At 38.8% G+C, this 26,223-nt stretch overlaps 2 protein-coding genes across 5 annotated transcripts in view; one reads left to right on the top strand and one right to left on the bottom strand.

Moving 5' to 3' along the window:
• Positions 1 to 8,114, top strand: part of LOC130917736 (centrosomal protein of 295 kDa-like) — a 41,581-nt gene extending 33,467 nt beyond the window's left edge. For all 3 annotated transcript variants that reach the window (XM_057839400.1, XM_057839398.1, XM_057839397.1), the window contains exons 21-28: positions 3,082 to 3,449; positions 3,586 to 3,762; positions 5,017 to 5,142; positions 6,419 to 6,488; positions 6,555 to 6,815; positions 6,883 to 6,961; positions 7,808 to 7,907; positions 8,011 to 8,114. In XM_057839400.1, the coding sequence (XP_057695383.1) occupies positions 3,082 to 3,449; positions 3,586 to 3,762; positions 5,017 to 5,142; positions 6,419 to 6,488; positions 6,555 to 6,815; positions 6,883 to 6,961; positions 7,808 to 7,907; positions 8,011 to 8,052 (1,223 nt within the window). In that variant the 3' untranslated portion in view covers positions 8,053 to 8,114. The remainder of the gene's footprint in view (positions 1 to 3,081; positions 3,450 to 3,585; positions 3,763 to 5,016; positions 5,143 to 6,418; positions 6,489 to 6,554; positions 6,816 to 6,882; positions 6,962 to 7,807; positions 7,908 to 8,010) is intronic.
• LOC130917737 (delta(3,5)-Delta(2,4)-dienoyl-CoA isomerase, mitochondrial-like) lies at positions 7,908 to 26,169 on the bottom strand. Of its 2 annotated transcripts, none has more exons than XM_057839402.1 (10): positions 26,070 to 26,169; positions 21,700 to 21,868; positions 21,528 to 21,616; positions 17,723 to 17,847; positions 17,597 to 17,645; positions 17,455 to 17,519; positions 12,984 to 13,054; positions 11,179 to 11,250; positions 10,964 to 11,114; positions 7,908 to 10,889 (listed from the first exon to the last, which is right to left on the bottom strand). In XM_057839402.1, the coding sequence occupies exons 2-10, from the start codon at positions 21,825 to 21,827 to the stop codon at positions 10,785 to 10,787; spliced, it is 855 nt and encodes a 284-aa protein (XP_057695385.1). In that variant the 5' UTR covers positions 21,828 to 21,868; positions 26,070 to 26,169; the 3' UTR covers positions 7,908 to 10,784. The 2 variants fall into 2 exon arrangements, with proteins under 2 accessions (XP_057695385.1, XP_057695384.1); XM_057839401.1 differs by having other exon boundaries at positions 7,911 to 10,889; positions 25,886 to 26,127.
• Positions 26,170 to 26,223: the final 54 nt, after the last annotated feature.

Below are 26,223 nucleotides of genomic sequence, written 5' to 3'. Positions count from 1 at the left end.
ATCAACAACAAGTGGGACACAATCGTGAAGTGGAACAAAATTTATTGGATAATTTAAACTTTTATAACAAATAAAAAACTGAAAAGTGGGGCGTGCAATATTATTCGGCCCCCTTGTGTTCATACTTTGTAGCGCCACCTTTTGCTCCAATTACAGCTGCAAGTCGCTTGGGGTATGTTTCTATCAGTTTTGCACATCGAGAGACTGACATTCTTGCCCATTCTTCCTTGCAAAACAGCTCGGGCTCAGTGAGGTTGGATGGAGAGTGTTTGTGAACAGCAGTTTTCAGCTCTTTCCACAGGTTCTCGATTGGATTCAGGTCTGGACTTTGACTTGGCCATTCTAACACCTGGATACGTTTATTTTTGAAGCATTCCATTGTAGATTTGGCTTTATGTTTTGGCTCATTGTCCTGTTGGAAGATAAATCTCCGCCCAGTCTCAGGTCTTGTGCAGATACCATCAGGTTTTCTTCCAGAATGTTCCTGTATTTGGCTGCATCCATCTTCCCGTCAGTTTTAACCATCTTCCCTGTCCCTGCTGAAGAAAAGCAGGCCCAAACCATGATGCTGCCACCACCATGTTTGACAGTGTGGATGGTGTGTTCAGGGTGATGAGCTGTGTTGCTTTTACGCCAAACATATCGTTTTGCATTGTGGCCAAAAAGTTAAATTTTGGTTTCATCTGACCAGAGCACCTTCTTCCACATGTTTGGTGTGTCTCCCAGGTGGCTTGTGGCAAACTTTAAACGAGACTTTTTATGGATATCTTTGAGAAATGGCTTTCTTCTTGCCACTCTTCCATAAAGGCCAGATTTGTGCAGTGTACGACTGATTGTTGTCCTATGGACAGACTCTCCCACCTCAGCTGTAGATCTCTGCAGTTCATCCAGAGTGATCATGGGCCTCTTGGCTGCATCTCTGATCAGTTTTCTCCTTGTTTGAGAAGAAAGTTTGGAAGGACGGCCGGGTCTTGGTAGATTTGCAGTGGTCTGATGCTCCTTCCATTTCAATATGATGGCTTGCACAGTGCTCCTTGAGATGTTTATAGCTTGGGAAATCTTTTTGTATCCAAATCCGGCTTTAAACTTCTCCACAACAGTATCTCGGACCTGCCTGGTGTGTTCCTTGGTTTTTATAATGCTCTCTGCACTTTAAACAGAACCCTGAGACTATCACAGAGCAGGTGCATTTATACGGAGACTTGATTACACACAGGTCGATTCTATTTATCATCATCGGTCATTTAGGACAACATTGGATCATTCAGAGATCCTCACTGAACTTCTGGAGTGAGTTTGCTGCACTGAAAGTATAGGGGCCGAATAATATTGCACGCCCCACTTTTCAGTTTTTTATTTGTTAAAAAAGTTTAAATTATCCAATAAATGTTGTTCCACTTCACGATTGTGTCCCACTTGTTGTTGATTCTTGTCAAAAAAATTAAATTTCATATCTTTATGTTTGAAGCCTGAAATGTGGCGAAAGGTTGCAAGATTCAAGGGGGCCAAATACTTTTGCAAGGCACTGTATCTCCAGTAAAACGACGTTGACGTAGTTTGTTGCGGCTCTCAGCAGAAGTCAGGTATTCTTAGGTTTTTTATCCAGCAGCATGAGTTGAGCTAAAGCCGTGAGTTGAGCATTGGCATTACCCGGGTCTAAGACAAGTTATGTTTACTTTCGGGACGCAATGCGGTCAGTTTCTCATTGCATCCCGAAGACTGTGCTGTGTATTAGTTCCGCTTTACTTGACATATTTCAATAATCGGAATTTGGATGTTTGTGAATCGTTCTCGAATCTTCAGCGGCCGAATCGCGTGTTGGATGGTGCGTCTTTACTCATGTAAGATAATGGCCCGTCATCCAGAATGAATTCTTCGGCAATGACTCTTGTTATTCCCTGGGCTTTGGGACTGTCGAGTGCCAGTTTGTCACGCATAGCAAAAGTTTCTGCCGGTGTTAGTTGCGTACGACCTTTCTTTTTGTCTTTGGTTTTCTTAACATACTCCTCATATTGTTTGTGGTGGTATTTCGCTAAATGCTTGATTAGGTTGGTTGCATTAAAACTTCTTACAGCTTTACCACTACGCTTGACTTTATTGTGGCATATGTTGCTCTCTGCCTCTTCGTCTTTGTCGTCCTTTAAGGTGAAATGATCCCACACAGCTGACATTTTTACCGATAAAGTCTCTCGGTAAATTGGGAGACGGTAATGTAAATGTAGTGTTTTGAAGGTGTGCCGTAAAATGCGGACCGGATTTTAGGGAAACCGAAGCAAAAACTGGAATGGATTATGTAAATCGGTGCGCTGGAAAACCCGACTTTTAAAAAACACTGGATGGGAAGTCTGGGTCGGAATTTTTTCCCGTGTTCCAATCAGATACCGATGCACATTTTTTTGCCCATATCGGCGTCCGATCCGATCAAAAATATCGGATCGGGACATCTCTAGGATATGACTCTTCACCACAGAAGTAAACATATGTTGCACATTCATATGTTATAGTAAACATAAAATATTTACATATATTTCCGAGGCGGAAACGTAACAGAAAGCATTCACGATTGTCAATGCTACCGCTAGACGCCACAACGTGTAAGTGAATGAGTTTGTAATGTGAGCCAAACTGTAACAAAAAATAGATGCAGCAAATTATTCTGACCAGCAGGTGGGAGCAATGCCCGGCAAATGGTCAACTGATTTCCCATACTAGTGTGTAAACTGTAAAGCCAGCACAGTACATATTATTGGTCCTATTAATAATGTTATTGGATTTATCGGGATGACGTCATAATTCCCATTATCGGACCAATAATTATCGTGCACCAGTAATTGGCTTAGACAGTCTCAAAAACATCCACATAGTGGTGAGTGCTGATTTCAAATTAAAAGCACATTATAAATGCGCGTAAGACAATTTACACACATATTTGATGAATGTGTGTGTATTTCATGTCAGATGTCGTTATAAATCCCAAAATGTGTGTGTTTGTTATGAGACTGTTGTTATTCAAATATCAAAATTATCGTTTATGGCAGCCCTACTTTTAACGAGCTCCCCATGCAACTCTTCTTGTTTCAGGAGAAAGAACCGGTGTGGATCTTGGCGCCTCGGTAGAAGCCACCATGCCCACCTGTCCATCATTCCTACCCGACGCCTCCAATCACGGCACTTCTGTCCCCGGTCTAAATCCAGAACCACCGTCCCCACTCGCCGCAGACTCCTTCCACCCTCTGCCGGTGGAAGTCACCCAAAATGAGACGTCTGAACCACCCGCTCCAGACTCCTCCGATGGACGTCTCTCCAGCGGCGAACTCAGCTTTTCGGCAAATTCCGATTCACGATCTTTCGGCGGCAGGTCTGAGAGTGAGCGGTCCGCCGAGCGATTCAGGACAGAGGACATCGGCTGCTCGACAACGGCTAGTTGTCGTATTTCTTCTCCTCCTCAGGTTTTCGCCGCTAGCGGTTTTATTTGTTTTTGACTGTTTGTATTGTAATTTATACAGGTTTGCCTCCCCTCCAGATGAAATCTCAATCTCTGATTGCCATGACTTTTTTTTCTTCCCCCGTCCTTACTGATTTCAGGTGTTGCATCTCTCACAAACGGACACGAGTGACTCTTCATCCTCATTCAGTTTGCTGCCTGTGGAGGAGGTGGATGAGCAGCATGAAGTGGACATTCCGGTTCCAATCCCCTCTGCAGAAATGAGGCTGGAGCACTGTTTGATCCCCATGAAAGACTTCCTTAATGAAGCACTATCGGTAATAGAGGCGTGCGAAATTTCCGATTCCTAGATTATTCGGGATTCGGCCGTGGAAGATTCAAGGACGATTCACAAACATCCAAATTCCGATTTTTGAATTATAACAGGTAAAGCAGAAATAAAACACAGTCAGCGCGGTCTTCAGGACGCAATGAGGAACGAACCGAGAGTAAATATCATGTTCAACTCATGCCGTGAGACGAAAACAAAAAACAATAATACCTGACTGCGGCCGTCAGCCGCTACAAACAGAGCCCAGTTGCTAATTGCTACAAACACACGGCAACATACGGCTATGGTAGATATCACATATATCTAGAACTAGATGTGAAATGAAAGACGACGGCCATGTTAGATCATATACCAAGAACTACATGCGAAATGACTTTTTCCCGCGCTAGTAAACAGGTGCCATCTTAAAGCAGTAGACTTCTCTAGAAAGCTCTGTTGTAGTGAACCTAATTACTTTTTATCTAAAAAAAAAAAAAAACAAATCAGCAAAATCTTGACTTGAATCTATCTTTTTTTTTATGCAATTTTATTATTATCATCGGTATCATTGGCAATCATTGACAATTACAAAATGTGATATGATTTGCCCGAAGGAACCGAAATGATGAAACAGTTTTAAAACTTTCATGTCGAAAGTAGACAGAAGGGAAATTATGGAATAATGAACAATTTTAACAACTTTAACGGTTGATTCACAACATTAGATTTATTGAATGTAGTTTAAAGCTGCTGATACAGAATGGGGACTTGAGTATTTTATTTACTGTTTTTAACGGTTAACTTGATACTGAAATAGTAGTTTGTTTAGGCTGAGAGGATTTTTGAACAATTTTGGAATTAGTGTACAAAAAATTAAAAGCGTTGGGGGGTCTTGTTGTGCATCAATAATCGATTTATAATCGAATCGGAGCCTCTGAATCGTAATCGAATCGTTAGGTGCCCAAAGATTCCCACCTCTAATCGGTACACTTTTATGCTGCTTCTTTTTGGACATCATTGGCTAAGCTGTTTAGGGTTACCACGCGGTCTTATGCTGCCTTCAGTGTGGTGTTGTAATTATGGTAAATACCACTTGTTGAGTCAAATAGTGCATGTGAACGCCCCCTCCAGTGGTATTTTCTACTGGAGAACTGGATTTTTTTCCTGAGGGTATAGGAGTCCAATCCATTTTGTCTTTATTATTTATTATTGGCTATTATTGTAGTAAATTGTCTATTTTTTCTTTTTATTGCCATTTCAGGAACCGGACAGTCCAAAAGGAATCCTCGAGCAGTCCCAAATAACATTAGTGAGCTTGACTGATACCACACCACGTGACAGCATGGTGTCTGAGGCAGTGTGGGAGGAGGAGGAAGAACAGAAAGAAGTAATCTTGCTGGTGTTCGAGAATTCTCAAGTCAATTTTACCCTTTTATAGGACACTCATTGAATGCCATTGAGGGCGATAGACGTCCAGTCCATTTTGACTGAAAGTCGGTTGAAAATGGACTGGACATCTAGCGCTGTAAATGGCACTGAACGATGAGTATTCAAAGCCAGTCCTCACAGTTTAAATGAATTGAGCGTCTATTGTTGTCAATGACTTAATATTAAATATTTTATTTTAGAAACCAAAATTAAAAAAAGAGAAAAAACAGAAAATATTCCCTTATTTATTTTAATGTTTTGATTTTTTTTTTTTTAAATAGCGGAAAATAAAAAAATCATTAAAAATAGAGAATAATTTCAGTTTTATTAATTTTTTAATAATTTATAATTTTTTTTTTTTTTTTTTTTTTTAAACAAAAACAATGTTATTCTGGCTTAATGTTATTGAGGAGCATAACCACAGCATATTTTGATTTTTCATTCATTTTAAATTTGTTTTTATTAACGTATTAATTCATCCATACACTTCATAACCTATTGACATGACACTGGAAACTGGGCCGGTTCGTAGGGGAGCTACTTTCAAAAACTTTCAAAACCAAAGCTGATACCGACCTAAAACCAAAACGGGCGCCTACCTTTGCCATAAATGAGTCTCCATGAGCAGCGGTATCAAAAAATTCAGTCGTTCCCTTATAAAATCCTGATTAAATATTTTTTATATAAGTATAACAAAACTTAAAATGGCTATAAAAATCTTGATTTTACACTAGATACACAAAAATCACCAAATGCAGAGATAATACCTATATTTTCAGGATCAGTAACTATATTTAACATATCACATACGTTTTTGACCAAAATAGTTTTTCCAAAAAAATTTTTTTTTAATTTACTACAAGTTTTCAACAGCTAATAAATCACTCAATATAACATCAGAAACTTAATACTTAAGGAAAACATGCAGAATCAATTATAAATATTTAAAAAGATTATTAATAAATTCTATATACAATCACAACTTGGTATAGAGTAGAATATCCCTTTATAATGGTATGGTATAACAGGTAATAAAGTATGATTTATCAATTTTTATTAAAAACATCTTTAAAATGATAAATAATGTATATAATATATAATTGAGACCTGATTTCTAAATATGTGGACGGCATTTCTTTTATTAGGCTGTTTTTTTTGTTTGTTTTTTCCCCCCCCCATATAACAAAAATAGTCACTTCCGCTATAAATGCTTAAACTTGTTTTCACTTTTATAGGAGTCCCAAACAATCATAACAGAGGAACCTTCTGTGGTTATAAAAGAGTACCAGAGCCCAACACATGCAGGTAGTGCTATTTTAACGCCATCTTCATGTTTGAGAGTAACTTCTATTGAAATCTTTTGGCTTACAGGCAAGCTCCTCGAGGTGAACTGGGGGTCCCAGCCGCAAGAGGTCTTTGAGCAGAAGCGCCGAGCTCTGCAGGCAAGGTCGGCGCGCCGGGCGGAAGAAGTCAAAGCAAAAGGCGCGAAAGCCAGGACTGTAGCAAAGGAGGTGAAAGCGAAGGTCTGCGCCAAATCGGAGGAAGGTCCTCCACCAATTCGACGGGATGTTCAACTTGACAAGCCCAAAATGGCTAAATCCGCTTTGGTCAAGCAACAGAAGCCTGCTTTAGGTAAGGAGTATGATAGGTAGATTAATGCCAGATAGATTTGTACAGTCATATGGAAATTATTTTCCAGCTGTGACCACGGTAACAAAGCTGTATGACCAGAATCAAGTCAAGAAAAACAAACAAGAGATGCTCAGACGAACTCAGAGGTATCTTGACACTTTAAATTTTTTCACGCAATTTCCGTGCAATGAAAACAATTCCCAATGTTCTAATGTTTGTGTGCCTCATGGATGGAGAATTGTCACTTGACACTGACTTGCCTCACTGAAATCAGTCTGTTTGTGTTTTTGGTCTATTTGGATGATTTTGATTTCCGATGGTGTTTGTTCATGTTTTGTGTTTGTGTGCAGTCCAGCATGTTTTTTGGCAGCCGTTTTAATTTTTGTCTTAGTCTTTTGGATGGAAATTCTTATTAGTCATTTCAAAATGTGTCGTTTTAGTTGACCAAATATCATATAATTTTCATCTAGTTTTAGTCCAAAAATAAATGCTTATTACAATTTCGAATTAACATAGACGAGCACATATTGTCGTGTCTACAAGGACAACGCCTTAAAAGGCTAAAAGAACGTTGCATGTTCTCTCAGGCAAGATAAAAAAAAATCTTAAGATTATTTTCAAAACAGGCAAGCCTGCAGATTCCTGTGGCAGCCTGCCTTTAAGCTGCTGCGGGGTCCTAAAGTCAGTCAGCAGCGGCCACAGTTGCTCCACAGATGCCTGATCAAAATCCTTTTTTTATCGGCTTATTTTTTTGTTAATTAGCCGATGTTGGAAAAAAGTCAGCGTATTGGCGTGATATATGAGTTGACCTCTAATCTAGACCACGGTCTGGTCTTTGAAGGCACACATTCAACACGAATACTTACTACTGCTCACAGAGCAAACACACACAAAAAAACAGCTCTATTGCTGTACATCATGTTTTGAATTCATGGAATTGATTGGCTTTGAGTAAATTGAACCAGGTGTTTAATGGTGTATTGTTGTTCTAGAGTGTACGAGCAGCTAGAGGAAGTGAAGCAGCAAAGGGCCGTCAGGAACAGACAGGAGGCTTATGCCAACAACAGACTAAAGGCCAAAGCCTTTCACATGGTAAATCACCCCAATCAACATTTACACATTAAAATCTCTTTTAATCTGTGGCATTCAAGAACAGCACTCAAATGACTTCAATTTCCTTTCTGTTGACGTACAGAAAACCCTCGAGAAGCTCCGAAGCAAGCAGACCCAACAATGAACAACTGAATGTGATTTTTGTACCCGTGTTAAGTTATCGTTTCAATAAAGCTTTTAACTTATTCTACTGGAAGTTCATAGGTACTCATAGATATCCAAATTTGTTTGAACTGGGCGGTCTAGCGGTGGGATTTTTTGCTTATAACTGTGAATCGTGGCAGCTTTGTGAGTGCCAACAGATTATTTACAGTATTTACAAGATGGTAGTTTCACAATCAAGAAACTTACAATTAGGAAGGGGGAAAAAATGCTAAGAAAAAAATGGTAAATTAAGAAAATGAAATTCTGGGAAAAATGACAAAGAAAAATGCTACTTCAAAAAAGTAAAATCCTGTGTTGTTCGGCAAAAAAAGCAAAATTAATCTTAAAACATTGAAATGCTACAAAAAAATCCGCTAAATACCAAGCATTGGAGATCCATGTTAATGTACAAAAATGTCAATCTCAAATGTGTATAGCAAATGTGTTCTCTTTCTCGTTGGTTATCACACGATGTCCAAAGGTAAATATGGTAAGGTAACGATAGCACCAATATGTTCATAGCGGTGTTGATTTTGCAGCCCTTTTTCATCTTTGTCTTTTGGATAAGAATACCTATTAGTCTTAGATGAAGACAAACACATTTTGATATGACTATTTTATGTTGACGAAAACTGACAACTTTCATCTAGTTTTAGTCGACAATTACTCAGTGTTTTAGTTAAAAAATAAAGATATTCAACAATTTCAAAAGAACATTGACAAATGAGCACATATTGTAGTGTGTACAAGGACAAAGCAAGCTTGGTGATAATACTCTGCAGGAAAAAAGGTACGTTATATTCAATACTACTAACCTAGATGCCATAATAATAAAGTGTTTTAGGCAACGCTGCAAGTCACATTTAGTGAGTAATGAGCACTCAGCACAGACCTTTAAAGCCTAACGTAACGTTGCATATTCTCTCGTTAAGATAATTCTTACCATGCGTTTCCAAAAAAGCAAGTCTGGAGAGGACACCAGTGGGAAGGCATGTGCTGGTATGAGACTTTGATGGTGTAAGTTAGCTTGAGCCAAAATACCACAGTTTCACGGTATTGCTATTATAGCCCTAAAATGTGTTATTTTGAGATGTATGGGATAATAAAGATTCCACAGAACATGATTTTTTGATTTTTCACAACATATTTGCAAATTGGAACATCGACATGAATGTGAAAATAACATTTTAAATAAAATTGAAACAGAACTTAAGACTATAGCCACAGCTCAAGTTGCTGAACAATAGATCCCCCCCAAAAAAAGTTCCATAAAAAAGTAAAAACACTTCTAAATAAAAATTATGTGTATATCAGGCACGTCACTGACTTTAAAGCTCCATCTCAACATTTTTAGTCTTGCTCATTTTCTACATATTTCTCTCAGTGCAAGTTATTATGCAGGAATGTATTTTCACATTTTCTTGGTTAATATACCACTACTACAATTAATATTAATTAGTTGAATATTAATGGAGAGCGAGAGTTAAGAGACTGAGCGCACGTGTATGACTCGTCTATCATTATTTACACATTATTATACACACCCACACCCTGAACACAAAGTCTGCAGAGAAAAACCACTGTCAGTATTATGAAAATGCCATTTTGAACAGATGTTTCCAATGGCGGAAGACTACAAAAGTACGCTTATAGTGAGGTTATTGAGGAAACGAGTTAGCCGTCTTCGCATGCTCACTAGCCTGCGTTATAATACTTGTTTTACCGTCGCTAGACACACGAAACACTGAGTGAACTCTTGTAGCTGGTGGGAATTGTTCATGATGGCGTTTACTTCAATTTTGTGTTAAGTGACGGATGATGGTAACATTGATGTGAAATTGCTGGTTTAGCCTGGCTGTCCTTCTCCAAGGCACGGCCGTCTTTCTTTTCAGTAGCCCAAATACTCCCATACTAGACCATTTTGAGGGGGTTTTGAAAAGGCTCAGGTGGCTTCAACAGCACTGTCACCGTCAGAGCAAAAACCGGAGAGAGAGGGGTAAGCGCTGTAAGCTATTTCTTCCTGCATTTCGGGGACATAAAAAATAGCTAATAACCGCACTACAGTATGACAGAAAATTTAAGTGGTTTGGAAACCGTGATGTTTTTCACACCAGGGTAAACCTTGAAACTGGTAACCGGCGCATGCCTCCCAGTGGTAAGTGGGTGGGCGCAGCAAGTCTTACTTCTCGTACAATGAGAAAATGTCACATTTTTAACATAAGACGGAAATTCTCGTCTCAGATGAAAATTGGCATCCGTTTCGTTACATTTTAGTCTCCCAATACACGTTTTTAGCTAGTCCTGTAATAGAAAAAATGTTTATGAAATATTTCCATCATTGTTGATGAAAACAATGGTTCATAGACGTGTACCAATGTATTTGTCCCCCCCATTACCTTTCCTGTTCGTCCCTTTCTCCTAATAAAACCTAATAACCACAATAGGAGTAGGTATATCAAACTCCCATCCGATACAACGAAACCATTCAGACCATGAGGAAACCCTTCAGTGTCTAAAAACCCACCCTTTCAAATTTCAGAAGCATTTAATAGATCAATATAAACATTCAAAATCATGTACAAATGTATTTTTACAATGCCATTTCTCAGAAGTGCACTTTTTAGCTTATTTTTGCCACAAAAGTTCTGAGACTGCATGTGTTTCAGGTTGATGATCGTGTTCCTTTGGACGTTTAAGCATCGTCAGCTCGTTTCACAGTTTGGAGAACTTGATGCTTTTGACATTCTGCTTCTCGATCGAGGCTTGAGCCGATTTCATCAGATCTTGAGTCTGCAGCATGCTCATGTTCCACGCCGCCTTCAACGAACAACAGACTGTTGATGTTTTATTGCTAATTTCGACTTGTGCTGACTGACGTGGAGCCTCCTTACCATGTAGTTGAGTCCCTCCGCTACGCTGTGGTCTCGGGAGTAGATTAGGTTGACTTTGGTGCCTTGCACGGCTACGGGGCTGCGAGCGGCAACCTCTTCGGCCATTTCCAGTGCGCCCGCCATCATGGCCTCCTTGTCGGCGAAAACTCGGCTGGTTGCGCAAAGAGGTAAATTCATTCTTGACAGTTTCCAAAAATGTTAAGTTCAGTATTTACCTGACAAGTCCGCTATTCAAGGCTTCATCTGCATACATCTTCCTCGCGGTAAGAGCCAGCTCATTCACAAGACTGGAGGTCAATAAAAAAAAAAAAAAAGTATTGCAGGTATTTAGTTGTGAGTTTAGGTGTGATAAAATATCGAAATGCTGATATATCGTGATACTTTGTATCACAAAAGGTTATCGATATGCTCCTGCCAAGAACAGAGATATCGTTTTAAAAAGGTGTCAATGTCTAAAAAAAATAAATAAAAAGGAACCAACAAGTTGCTACCAAAATCTTCCACCATAAGTGTCTCAGTTAACTCTAAGGCTGCATTGACTGTGCACAACGCCGAATTCATTTAGACTGGGAACGTTAGTTCATTCGAAACCAGAGCATTCAGTCAGATTTTTAGGGCCTATTCATTTGGGTGATTTCCAGGTCACTTCCTGTTCTGTAACTCAAAATAAACAGGAAGTGAAATACCCCAAAATCAACAGGAAGTAACTGAAAATCAACAGGTAAATGACCTTAAATAGCCCAAAATGACCTCATTGCCTGGCATTGGCTGCCACTGATGGCAACAGACGTTCAATCCGTTTGAACTGGGAGGGATGACAGCGAATGGACATGCGTTCATTCGCTGCCATCCCTCCCAGTTCAACTGGATTGGACGTCTATTAGTGATAAACTCATTCCAATTCACAGCAAAAGCTTGTTTTTCTGTTTGTTTTTTGTAGAATATCCTAGAATGATTTCCTGACCAATGTATCAATAATCGTACCGCCATATCGTCAGATCATCATTATCGTGAGGTACCAAGAGGTTCCCACTCCTAATGTAAATATTGGAAAAAATGCTAATTAACACTTTATATGCAGACAGGAAGCTGAACATTTGTTCATTTCCTGCCATCCCTCCCACTTGAAACAACTGGATGTCTATGGCAGTCAGTGGCAGCCAATGAGTTAATTTTAGGGTATTTCACATCGCTTACTATTGATTTTGGGTTACTGAATAGGAAGTGACCACAAAATACTGGTTGTGAAAGTTCTAGTTTCAGTGCCACTAATGGCTGTTGGTTCCTTTTTATTTTTAAATAGTGACACCCATTTTAAACAATTCATCGTTTCTTGGCGGGGGCATATCAATAACCTTTTGGGCTACAAAGTATCGCGAAAGTATTACCTTTTTTATATATTGTAATTTGTCACATGGTTTCAATCATGTAAAATATTCATACTACGGATTTCTTGATGGATGTCCAATCCATTTCAAATGGGTCAATGCTGGTCCAAATGGATTAAACATGTATTTTAAAATGTTTGAAAAATATTCGTTTCATCTAGAATGGTAAGTTTTATTTATTAGCGCCTTTCTCAGACAGAATGATAAGGCATTTTACAATTTCAACAGACAATAAAAGAGTTCAAGCATTTAAAATAGCATTGAAAAATGTCGGCATCGGTTTTGCGCCGATATGTATGTTGGCTTAAAAGTTAATGTACAATCCTGCAGCCTATGTACATGGCTGGTCCTAGTTTAGCACAGCAGCTATGCTTAGAATGAACTCTAGATATCTTCAAACTAAGATGCGTTGCATTTGTTAATTGAACAAAGACCATTTGCATTCACGGTGTACAAATAAAATGAACAATAAATGAAAAACTGAATTTATAAACTCATCACATAAATTGAATTAGCCATAATATGTTACTATCGGCATCGAATTTTTAGTTAAACAACATCGGGATAACTTATCGGTTAAAAAGCAATAATCGAACAACTTCAAATTGTTAAAAATACAAAAAGGCAAGTACCTGCGGCTGCCGATGACTTTTGGGAGCCTCTGCAGCGTTCCGACATCCGCTGCCAGCCCGACATCCACTTCCTGCATCACAGTATATGGATTAGGAAGTTCATTCAGTCATTTTCTGAGCCGCTTATCCTCATGAGGGTCGTGGGGGTGCTGGAGCCTACTCCAGCTAACAATGGGCAGTAGGCTGGGTACACCCTGAATTGGATGCCAGCCAATCACAGGGCACAAGGAGACGAACAACCATTCACGCACACATTCATACTGAGGAACAATCGGGTGTTTGATCAGAATACCATGCATGTTTTTGGGGTGTGGGAGAAAACCCACAAAGGCACGCGGAGAGCATGCAAGGCCGGAGACCGGAATTAAACCCTTGATCTCAGAACTGTGAGGCTGATGTGCTAAACACACTGTCACATGCCGACATCAAATTCGTCCAAGTACAATTTATGTATTTCCATCAGTTAGAGCTGTACCACGTCAGCAAAATTTCTGCATAAAATGAGCCATTGATTACAATAGACAAATAGGAAACTTTTTATAATCAGAATTTCATGATTATATCATTCTAAATTAGGGCTACCAAAATTATCACGTTAACGAGCGGGAATTTAAAAAAAAAATTTTTTAATTAACCACGTTAAAATATTTGACGCATTTAACGCACATGCCCCGCTCAAACAGATTAAAATGACAGCAAAGTGTCATGTCCACTTGTTACTTGTGTTTTTGGTGTTTTGTCGCCCTCTGCTGGCGCTTGGGTGCGACTGATTTCATGGGTTTCAGCACACTCTGCTGACGTGATTATAAGTCGACGCGAACTAATACCAATAGAGGCTATACAGACCAACTAACATCTGCATCCAGTATTCAGCGGCAGTTCTCGCTGTCTCATCACACTGTCTCTTGTACATGCATCGCTTGTGAGTTGCATTCCTTCTTTGTATATATTCATGAGCATTGTGTAATTATTGGTGTACATTTCATTTTGTTTACATACATGGTGCAATGTAGTTACATTATTTGTTGCTTTTGAGCTAATTGGCTAGTGCTACTGCTTAAATGGAAACGTGTGTGTATACTTTGTGTTATTTTGTGAGATTGACACAATGCATATTTCTGTTATTCGCTATCTGTCAATTTGTGTACTCACACACAATGAGGACAGAATACAGAGCAAAAATATTCCTATCAAAAAAAAATAATGTTCACAAAAAGAAAAGCGCTTCTATCTGTATTAATGATGCTCATACTTGGGACAAACTATTCAAACATTTCGTTTAGCTCGACAAATACACTGGATGGCAATATTCAGTCACATTATACAAACGATCAGAGATCTCGTAGGTTGTGAAGACAGCACTCAAATGATGTACAATGGATGGGCAAGTAAACAGGGAACTACGGCGTCGGTTGAGGGACAAAACACACTCATTGGCTTGATTTCTAAGTAATTTAAAACTCGCCATTGACACTTTGTGGTGTATTTGAATCACTACCTTACGTAGTTAAAGACAATGTGGAAGAACGGCAGGGAGCCCATGTGACGTCACTGCTCGGTGACAACAATGGCGAGCTACTAGTTTATTTTTTGAATGAAAATTTTACAAATTTTATTAAAACGAAAACATTAAGAAGGGTTTTAATATAAAATTTCTATAAATTGTACTAACATTTATCTTTTAAGAACTACAAGTCTTTATCCATGGATTGCTTCAACAGAATGTTAATAATGCTAATGCCATCTTGTTGATTTATTGTTATAATAAACAAATACAGTACTTAGGTACAGTATGTTGAATGTATATATCCGTCTTATGTCTTATCTTTCCATTCCAACAATAATTTACAAAAAAATACGGCATATTTTATGGATGGTTTGAATTGCGATTAATTACGATTAATTTTTAAGCTGTGATTAACTCGATTAAAAATTTTTATCGTTTGACAGCCCTATTCTAAACACAATATCTCGGTATTGAACAAAGATTTTTGGCCAAAATTTTCAGGAGACGCCAGGAGCCAAGTTAGATGTAATTTGCCATCGCCACTATCTTGTTTTACCTTTGCAACCTTGTGAATTAGGTCAACTATAATTGAAACTACAATGAGAGACGTCACAATCAAATTAATCGTATTTTAAAGGGTCAACATGTGGCAGACCAGCAATGAACTTTTTTTTGTGTGTGTGTGTAGTAGTAGGTGGTAGGAGTGGGAACCTCTTGGTACCTTACGATACGATACGGTTTGCGATACAAAGCTCACGATATCTGACAATATGCGTCAGTAGCAGCCAATGCCAGGCAATTAGGTAATTTTGGGCCATTTAAAGTGCTTGTGACACGAAAAAGCATGTTTATTTCATAATACACGCGGTATTTTATGCTCCTGAATGATATGGACCACTTGGATGTGTGTGGAAGCGATCGCTATATTTATTTAGTTTTTTGAATCCCGCGCCAGGAAAATGAGTGACTTCCGGCTTCGGTCTCGCATTGAGGAGGAGGGCGCTGTGACGTGTACGGTAGAAGACGTCCTCTTCACGCTACAGTGTACTGTTGTGTATGAGGACGAAGGATTCAGCTGATTTTGCGGATTAATACTTTTATTTTTTGCATCACGCCAGCCAAACGGCTGCAGAAAAATCATTCTGTATGCGGGAGAGGCGTATGCGCCTTTTTGGAGTTTCAAAAGGTTCCCATTCACCGTGGATATTTACTGTGGGACCATTGGACTTACAAGGAAGTGAGTAAACATCTTGTTTTGTATTATGTCAAATACGAATACAGTGATTACAAAGTAAACACTATAAAATTCCTTTAAATAAAGGACTACTTACGTTTGATCATTGATAGGCATGTAAAAAGCTATCCTCACGCTCATTAGCAGTTAGCTGTTAGCACGTTAGCTACACAACAATTCCAGCCACCCTCCTCCAGGGAACGAACTGTAAATTGCTCTCCGCCGGGTGGTTTGCCGATCCGCAAAGAAACTCGACAACCGGGTCGTCATGTCAAATAATCCAGGCTAGTTATGTGTGATTTTCCACTTCGAAGACTTTGAAACATCCCTCGGTTCGGGTTAGCATGTCGGCTAGCTGTCACTCCTTCTGGTCTGTTTACATTCTCCGAAGCCGGGGAAGGGAAATGACATATGTCCGATTTAGGTGTCATAAAATATCGTTCGGCAGGTGTGACAGTAAAGGTAAAGTCGACTGTTTTGACCATTATGGAGTAATTTTGCCATGTCGTCTTGAATAAATGGATTTTTTTTATATTCCATTTAGCACAAGTTATTTGTCATGACCATGCCATTTATTTAGCAATTGGGGAAAGTACTTGGATAAAAAGAATATCCTGTAAAAATATTGAAGTAAAGAGACAGAAACAATGACATTTTGCCGCTCTCTTCGTCGCGTTTTCCTCATTGTGAATAGTTCCCCCTCGACGGGCTGACTGGTCCTTCTCAAGCCATTTATATAGCTATCTGGGAAAATACTTGGATAAAAAGAATATCCTGTAAAAATATTGGGAGTAGAGAGACTGAAACAATGACATTTTGCAGCTCTCTTCGTCTCGTTTTCCTCGTTCTGAACAATTCCCCCTCAATGGGCTGAATAGTAAAACCGATGAGCCTAGTCTACCGCTGACGTCATCCACCTGTTGGGGACGCTAAAGCCCTATAATTGTAGGCGTGGCTAACCGGCAGATTAAAAGACTAATTTCTCGTCATCTGCGCTTTGCTAAATTGTTGTATATGGTCGAATCGTCTCAAAATATGATTCTAATTCACATAATAATGCCATTTAAGACTTTTTTTCTGGTGTCGTATGCTCTTTAAGGTCATTTACCAGTTGATGTTCAGTTACTTCCTGTTTATTTTGGGGTATTTTATGGGTCACTTAATGTTCATTTAGTGTTACAGAATAGGAAGTGACCTGGGAATCACCCAAATGAATAGGCAGTGACTCAAAGTCAACAGGAAATGAACAGCAAGTGACCGGTAAATGCCCTGAAAATCGGACAGAATGACTGAATGCTCCGATTTCGAATGAACGAACGTTCCCAGTCTAAACGGATTGGGCGTCGAACACCGTCAAGGAAGCCTTTGAGTTAACTGAGACACTATTATGGTGGAAGATTTTGGTAGCAACTTGTTGGTACCTTTTATTTTTTTTAAGTCATTCACAACTTTTTAAAATGATATCTCAATTCTTGCAGGGGCATATTGATAACCTTTTGGGATACAAAGTATCACGTTATATCACCATTTCGATATTTTGTCACACCCCTAATAGGTGGTGCCTTTTACCAGGCTTTGCAAATTTTGGGCCACCGCAATAGGTTGTGTCTTTTACCAGGCTTTGCAAATTTTCACACTGTCAAAAAACATCCCATCCAAACTGTTGTTTTCATGTGTTGAATGTATGAGTGATGGCTGTCATGTGATATTCCCATCTTCACTGGACGTACCTTGACTTGGAACCAAGCATCTTGGGTGCACAGACGGATGTCACAGGCGGTGATCAAGTCCACACCTGATGAAGAGATTCTAGAAGGTAAAAATGTGCTTTTTCCCCTCTGCTTATCTTTTTTTCACGTTCTAACATCCTACCTCCTCCCACACAGGCTCCATGTACTGCAACTACAACTGGCTTTGGACACTACATTATATATAAAAAAAAAAACCACTGATAAGTAAGACGGGTGACAATATAACATCATATAAAGGATGACTGACCCTCTCAATAACTGAAAATGTGTTCTGGTACTTGCTGATGGTCTTTTTGAGGTTCCATGATATCCGAGCTGTGTCGTCACCTTCGGGCTGCAGAATATCGCCGGCCATGTCCATCAGGTCAATACCTATGCAAAAACACAATTTGTAGGTAAGGTTAACTCATTAGCTGCCAGTCAAAATTGATTGCATGTCTCCTACCGTCAGTAGCAACAAATTAGACAAAAAGATATACTGTAAAATTCCCATTGTAAGGAGCACCTGACTATAAGCCGCCACCCACCAAATCTGGCACGAAAACGAGATTTATTTCACAAATAAACTGCACTGGACTATAAGCCGCAGCCGTCCTCACTGGCTTATGGGATATTTACACCAAAATATATTAACTGGTAACACTTTATTTGACAGCAGCATCATACGACTGTCATAAGACCAAATGAACTACCTTGCTTTAAGAAGCTTCATTTGGCTATCACTGCTTCCTTGGAGGAGATAGTCAACCTCTGCTTCCACCTGCTTTCAGCACTGTTGTTGTCCAACATGCCTCCTAACATGCATTGCAGTACTATAGATGTAAATAACAATCAAAATACTGTTCTGTGCTAATTATTTGTTCAGCTCATGTTCAAGTTGTTTCAATAATTGCTAGTTATGGTATTTTGTAACACTTAATTTGAAAGTGGCGCCATAAGACACATTAGACAATCAAAATTATGACATGACCATTAATGAATGCTTATAACAGATGTCATATAGTGTTATCCGGCAAATTATCTCACTTTTGAATGGATGTAAAAGATCCAAGCTGGTCATAAATGGCATTCGTGAAATAAATTGCCAGATGACACTTAATGTTGTACCGTATTTTTCGGACTATGAGTCGCACTTGAGTATAAATTTCACCAGCCCAAATATGCAAAATGAAGAGGAAAAAAATCATAAGTCGCACCGGAGTATAAGTCGCATTTTGGGGGGAGATTTACTTGATAAAATCCAACACATAAAACAGATGTCATCTTGAAAAGGCAATTTAAAATAAAAATACAATAGAAAACAACATGCTGAATAAGTCGACAGTATTAGAATGTTAAATGATGCATGAACAACAAAATGCGAACGTAGCCGGTATGTTAACGCAACATAGCTATTAAGAGTTATTCAAATAACTATAGCATAAAGAACATGCTAACAACTTACCCAAACCATCAATGTTACTCCAAAACACCAAAATAACATGTGAAATGATAATTAGGGCTGTCAAAATTATCGCGTTAACAGACTGCAATTAATTTTTTAAATTAATCACGTTAAATATTTGACGCATTTAACGCACATGCCCCACTCAAACAGATTAAAATGACAGCACAGTGTAATGTCCACTTGTTACGTGTTTTTTGTTTTTGTCGCCCTCTGCTGGAGCTTGGGTGCAACTGATTTTATGGGTGAGCATTGTGTAATCATTGACATCAACAATGGCGAGCTAATACTATATTTTTTAATCGAAAATTTTACAAATTTTATTAAAACGAAAACATTAAGAGGGGTTTTAATATAAAATTTGTATAACTTGTACTAACATTTATCTTTTAAGAACTACAAGTCTTTCTATCCATGGATCGATTTAACAGAATGCTAATAATGTTAATGCCATCTTGATTTATTGTTATAATAAAAAAATACAGTACTTATGTACCGTATGTTGAATTTATATATCCGTCTTGTCTTATCTTTCCATTCCAACAATAATTTACAGAAAAATATGGCACATTTTATAGATGGTTTGAATTGTGATTAATTACGATTTAATTAATTTTTAAGCTGTAATTAACTCGATTAAAAATTTTAATCGTTTGGCAGCCCTAATAATAATTTGTTAATAATTTCACACATAAGTCGCTCCAGAGTATGTCGCACCCTCAACCAAACTATGAAAAAAACTGCGACTTATAGTCCAAAAAATAAGGTAACCATTCAGTAATGCCCATGATAGTGTCATGTCATAATTATGACGGTCTTATGACAGTCTTATGACGCTGTCAAATAAAGTGTTACCTATTAACTAGTGTTGCACCGATACCATTTTTTGGCCCCGATACCGATACCTGGCTGTGCAGTATCGGCCGATACCGATACCATACCGATACCACCCCGTTCATACACACATATATATATATATATATATATATATATATATATATATATATATATATATATATTTTTTTTTTCCCTTAATTTTTTTTTTTTTTTTTTTTTCAAAGAGCTACATAATTGGATGTGAAATCATGGCTATCAAGGCTTTGTCAGGCTGTTGCTTACCTTTGCAAAATAGGAAAAAGTACACTAAACCCTAGTAGACAATAGTTGAATAAACCTTTGGCTCTCAATGGCCAAAATAGTGCTAAATTTGTGAAATTAATAAAACATGTATAATACTAGCCCAACAGTAAGAAAGTAAAAATAAATTAATAATAATAAACTCTGAATGAACTGAATAAACTTTTTCTAAACCTCTCAAAGTCCAAACAGTGCAACTTTCATGAAATTATTGTCACATTCTGCTGCTGGTTAGATTGTGTTTTGTTGCTGGGCGTGGCACTTGAATCCAATGCAGGCTCATCAACGCAGCATTTAAGCACAGGTGATCTCAGAGAAGGCTGCCGAGATATTTGCCTTGCTGATCGCTATTTGACATCTGGCACAATAATCTCGCTACATTTGCTTGTTATGCCCCTGCATTGGGTTTTTCTGTTAGTGTGCTGCTCTCGTTTGTAACCGCTGCCTATCGTCTTAGTTTGTCCGTCGACCTGCTGTCACGGACTCCTTTTGTTATTTCTACTATCCCGCGATCCAGTGTTATTTTTTGTTTGCAAACATTAAACCCTTTTATGTATCTCCCGCTTGTTGTCTGCTTCGAGGTTGAACCTTGTTTCCGCATTTGCGGACGCTAACAATTATAAGTAATAATAATTGACCACAGCATCCAGTCTCTCCTTTTTTTCGGGAGGTGGGAGTCCCTTATTTCTATTTCTGAAAGGTGGCAACAATACTTTGGAAACACTTCCCAAATTACTGCGGCATTTCTTTCAGTAAAAGACAATAAAAGTAAAGTAGACGAAGTGAACTGACCAGAGATTGTTGCTCCGGTCCAGCGGCCTTCTTCCTCTGGATAGCAGTCCTGCTCTTGCAGGCTCAAACTCGTTGTGTTCATTCACGTTTCGTCTTCAAATGTTTTATCAAGTTCGATGTATTGAAACTGGCCGATTTAACTCCACATCTCCAAACTTTCAGACCGCAAATCTTGCATGCAGCCATTGATTTTAATCGACGGGATTTCTATTTGGAAATATTTCCCGACCGCCCGCCGCCATATTTCCTGGTTTGTTTTTCGTCAATATGAAAAAGCCCCCTTTTGATTGGTCAGGAGTGGCTATTGGCCCGCTCTCATTGGTCTGGAGCAGGCCAATAGCGATAGCTGCTTGGTGTTCACGTGTCATCACACAACACAGAGACAGAGTGTAGTGAGCGCCAGGAGGAGAAAAAGGTTGTGGTCAAATGTTATAATAATGGACCGGTAAATGGTATCGGCGCCGTCTTTGTTGGTACTCGCCGATACCGATACCACCATTTCGGGCCGGATCGGCGCCCCCTGCCGATACTAGTATCGGTATCGGTGCATCTTTACTATTAACCCAAATAAATCACCAAATAAGCCGCACTGGAGTATAAGCCACCGGTATCAAAATAAAGGAAAAAAGTAGCAGCTTATAGTCCGCGAATTACACTAAGTTTAAAAGACTCATAATACCCGCTGTGAAGACCTTCCCTGCGGCCGAGAACACCACCACTCTGCAGTCCTGGTCATCAGAGATCTGGTTAAAACAATCCACCATCTCACTGAAGGACATAAACATGGTCATTATAACGCTTTTACTACCATTGACAGATATACTGTACTTGTCGTATGTCGGGATTCCTGCCTCCAGAAAGCTTTGTTCATGGCGTTTCGCTTTGAGGGGCGGTGCAGCTCCACGTGTGTGATCGTTGGAGTTGGGTGGCTGATGGCCAGGGTGGTGTAAGGGGGCGTGGGACCATCGGATGACGACATGGCTCGGATGACTGTATGGCTCCAGGGCCCCAATCCCCTGTCTTATAACAGAAAAAGGGAGAAAACAATTCATAAGAAAACATTAGAGTTGTCCGATGAAGACTTTTTAACAGATATCCAGATATTGTCCAGCCCCAAAAATCTGATACCGATATCAAACAGATATATGCGGTCGTGGACTTAACATATTATGGCTAATTGTATTGTGATGCCCCACTGGATGCTTTACTAAGGATAAATGTAACAACTTCAAGGTTTTCCAAATAAGCATTCTGAAAAATAAGAACAATTTCAACTGAAGTAATGGAAAAAACGCCAAATTTGGTCCACTATATTTATTGTGAAAATCAAAATAGAAAAGTTGAATTGGCTTTACTTTGGTTATCTTTCGACAAGAGCACTGATACTTTTTTGTAAAATTGAAAAAAAAAAAAACAAATATTGTGCCAATAATATGAAATAAAGTCACAAAATAAAGCAAAGTGTACACCATGTGTAAATTTGAATAGCAACTGCTAGTACAGCATGCAAGCAGTGAAATAATGTAACCACATTTTCCCACAAATGCTAACAAAACAAAATATACACATTTCCAATATACTACACAACGCTCAGAAGCGGTGCTTGTATAAGGCACAAACAACGTGGTGAGATGACAAGAACTGCTATTGTACACTGGCTGCAGATATTAGCTCCTCTAATTAGCTCTCTATTTGCAAAGTGCTAGAACTTATCAAAACTAATTACACCTGAGCACCAGCAGGGGGTGACAAAACACCAGAAAAACAGGCAGGTAATAAGTGGACAATACATAACTACCATATGCATATTGGCCCAAAACCAATAATGAAAAACCAGTGTTGAGATTAGCCAACGTCATTTTAAAATTCTTTTATCCCTTTCCGATATTCTTTTATTCTTTTACCCGATACTATCGGACAACTCTGTGCCACTTCATTCCCTGGATGACAGCACTAAGGATGACTGGAGGATATAAGAAATAAGAGAAAAAGGAAGAGGCAGAATATGGTGCAAACATCACTCCAGTATTAGTCAATGGTTCAGTATTTTGGATACACAAAAAGTTATACTTCGGTGATGCCATTGGTTTCATGCTACTGTGATTTTAGGGCTGAAGGATCGATCGACTGATTTTATACTGAAGTCACCACGGCCATGATGTGTACATATACAGTAAACTGTATGCAATTACTTGGGGTGGGACTTTTACATGTTAATTGGAGATGTCCCGAGCCGATATTTGGATTGGATCGGATGCCGATATGGGCAAAAAAATGCGCATCGGTATCGGATCGGCCAACACGGAAAAATTCCGATCCAGACTTCCGATCAGGTTTTTTTTTTTTTAAAAAGTTTGTTCAGGGTTTTCCAGCGCACCGATTTACATAATCCATTCCAGTTTTTGCTTCGGTTTCCCTAATATCCGGTCAGCATTTTACGTCACACCTTCAACACACTACATTTACATTACCGTCTCCCAATTTACCGAGAGACTTTATCGGTAAAAATGTCAGCTGTGTGGGATCATTTCACCTTAAAGGACGAAAAAGACGAAGAGGCAGAGTGCAACATATGCCACAATAAAGTCAAGCGTGGTGGTAAAGCTGTAAGAAGTTTTAATTCAACCAACCTAATCAAGCATTTAGCGAAATACCACCACAAACAATATAAGGAGTTTGTTAAGAAAACCGAAGACAAAAAGAAAGGTCCTACGCAACACTGGCAGAAACTTTTGCTATGTGTGACAAACTGTCCCAAAGGCCAGGGAATAACAAGAGTCGAAGAATTCATTCTGGATGACGAGCCATTATCTCTCGTGAGTAAAGACGCACCATCCAACACTTAGAACCACGGTACAACATGCCCAGCCGTCATTCCATCCTTGAGCGATTCGGCCATGGAAGATTCGAGAACGATTCACAAACATCCAAATTCCGATTATTGAAATATGTCGAGTAAAGCGGAAGTAATAGACAGCGCGGTCTTCAAGACGCAATGAGAAACGCTGGATAAAAAACACAAGAATACCTGACTGCTGCTGACAGTCACTACAAACTACGTGAACATCGTTTAACTGTAGATAATAGATATCATATGTATATAGAACTAGATGCAAGACTCGACGGCGTTAGCAACATTGAAGTATGGAAAACTACATGCGTTAGTAAACGGCCGCCATCTTAAAGCAGGGGACTTCCCTAGTAGTAATTAACTTTTTATCTAAAATACTCCTAAATCGGCAAAATCTTGACTTGAATCTATCTTCAAAACAGTTTTAAAACTTTCACATGTCGAAAGTAGACAGAAGGGAAATTTTGGAATAACGGGAGCAATTTTAACAACTTTAACAGTTGATTCGCAAAATTAAATGAATTGAATGTAGTTTAAAGCTGCTGATACAGAATGGGGACTTGAGTATTTTATTTACTGTTTTAAAATGTTAACTTGATACTGAAATAGTCGTTTATTTAAACCTGAGAGGCTTTTTATACAATTATTGTAACTAATACACGAAACATTAAAAGCATCAAATAGCTTGGGGGGATTTGTGGGATTTTCCACTGAGGTTGTTGGTAGAGCTGGGAATCTTTGGGCACCTAACGATTCGATTACGATTACGATTCAGAGGCTCCGATTCGATTATAAAACGATTATTGATGCACCCCCCTCCTTTTTTAAATCTTTTATTCATTTATTTATTTTATAAATGTTTTGTACATTAGTTCCAAAATTGTTCAAAAATACTCTCAGGCTTAAACCAAACTACTATTTCAGTATCAAGTTAACATATAGCAGTAAACAAATATACAAAAATAACAGTAAATAAAAAACTCCAGTCCCCATTCTGTATCAGCAGCTTTAAACTACATTCAACTGATTTAATGTTGTGAATCAACCGTTAAAGTTGTTAAAATTGCTCCCGTTATGCCATAATTTCCCTTTTGTCTACTTTCGACATGTGAAAGTTTTAAAACTATTTTAAAGATAGATTCAAGTCAATATTTTACCGATTTAGGAGTATTTCAGATAAAAAGTTAATTAGGTTTGCTTGGAAGGTTCGCTACAATTGCCTTGCAGGGAAGTGTACTGCTTTAAGATGGCGGCCGTTTACTAGCGCCCGCATCTAGCTTTTTGTAGGTGTGCTGCTAACGCTACCGAATCTATAACGCATCTAGTCCTATATAAATGATATCTACTGTAACATTATGTGGATGTACTTTGTAGCAGCTTTTCGGCAGCAGTCAGGTATGTTGTTGTTTTTTTATCTCGTGGCATGAGTTGAGCTAGAGCCGTGAGCTGAGCATTGGCATTACCCGAGGGGCCGGGTAATGAGAAGCATGATGTTTAGCTACTCTCGCTCCGCTCCTCATTGACCGCGCGGCACGCTGAGTGTGTTGTACTTCCGCTTTACTTGGCATATTTCAATAATCAGAATTTGGATGTTTGTGAATCGTTCTCGAATCTTCCACGGCCGAATCGCGAATAATCTAAGAATCGGAAATTTTGCACACCTCTAGTTGTTGGTGTGTTTTGCTTTTTTAAGACAGTTTACAATATTAATTGCACATTTTACTGACTGACTATACCATTTCTGTTTGTTATTTATAATGTTTTGTGTTTGTCACTGAATAAAGAGGTCAGTTTCTTGTTACCAACCGTTGTGTGTTATTCAAACTCACCTAATTCAGCTGGCTAGTTGTTATCAAGATTACTAAAACTCTTTTCAACGTGAGTCTGACAACTAGGTAAGGAGGCTAAATAAGTTGCTAAATAATGTAAACACTAAAAAAGTGACTTAAAAAAAATCACACCATTTTAAACACTGTGTGGCGCTAAATGTGAGAAAATGTGATTTTGAGCATGTCCTGCTTTACAAACGGCGATGAACTTTGGCACAGATATCTCATTACGTCTGACGACAAATAATTGGAACACAACACTTGTTAATTATCGACCGTTTTAGTGGCTAAAATCACTACAGGACTCACTGTGTAGAATGTGACGTTTAATAACGCAATATAGCACCGGTGACTTACGTGTTTTGAGAGCAGACCTGGCAAAGAGTGACAACATCGCCCTTGAGACGGTGCAGGCAGGAAGGCGAGAAAAGAACAAACTAGAACCTCATCAAAGTCTCTTAGAGCAGACGCAAAGATTTGCAGATCGAAGGAAAAGTGCAAAAGTAGCGAGCTGTGGATAGTTTTGGAACAGGAGCCTCACCCAAGCTCTTTAAGATTCTCCGAGCAGGCAGAATACTATAGCGTCTTCAATTCTTCTCGCTTTGTTTTGCTAGTGCTGCATTGGTGCTTAGGCTCTTTAGCGCCCTCTGTAGTCACATTCACTGTAAGTTCAATTTACCGTTCACTTTGTCGTT

Source organism: Corythoichthys intestinalis, chromosome 6, assembly GCF_030265065.1.
Source record: "Corythoichthys intestinalis isolate RoL2023-P3 chromosome 6, ASM3026506v1, whole genome shotgun sequence".
Taxonomy (NCBI): domain Eukaryota; kingdom Metazoa; phylum Chordata; class Actinopteri; order Syngnathiformes; family Syngnathidae; genus Corythoichthys; species Corythoichthys intestinalis.
The sequence above is the reverse complement of the archived record's forward strand: the minus strand, read 5'-3'. Positions and strand labels throughout refer to the sequence as shown.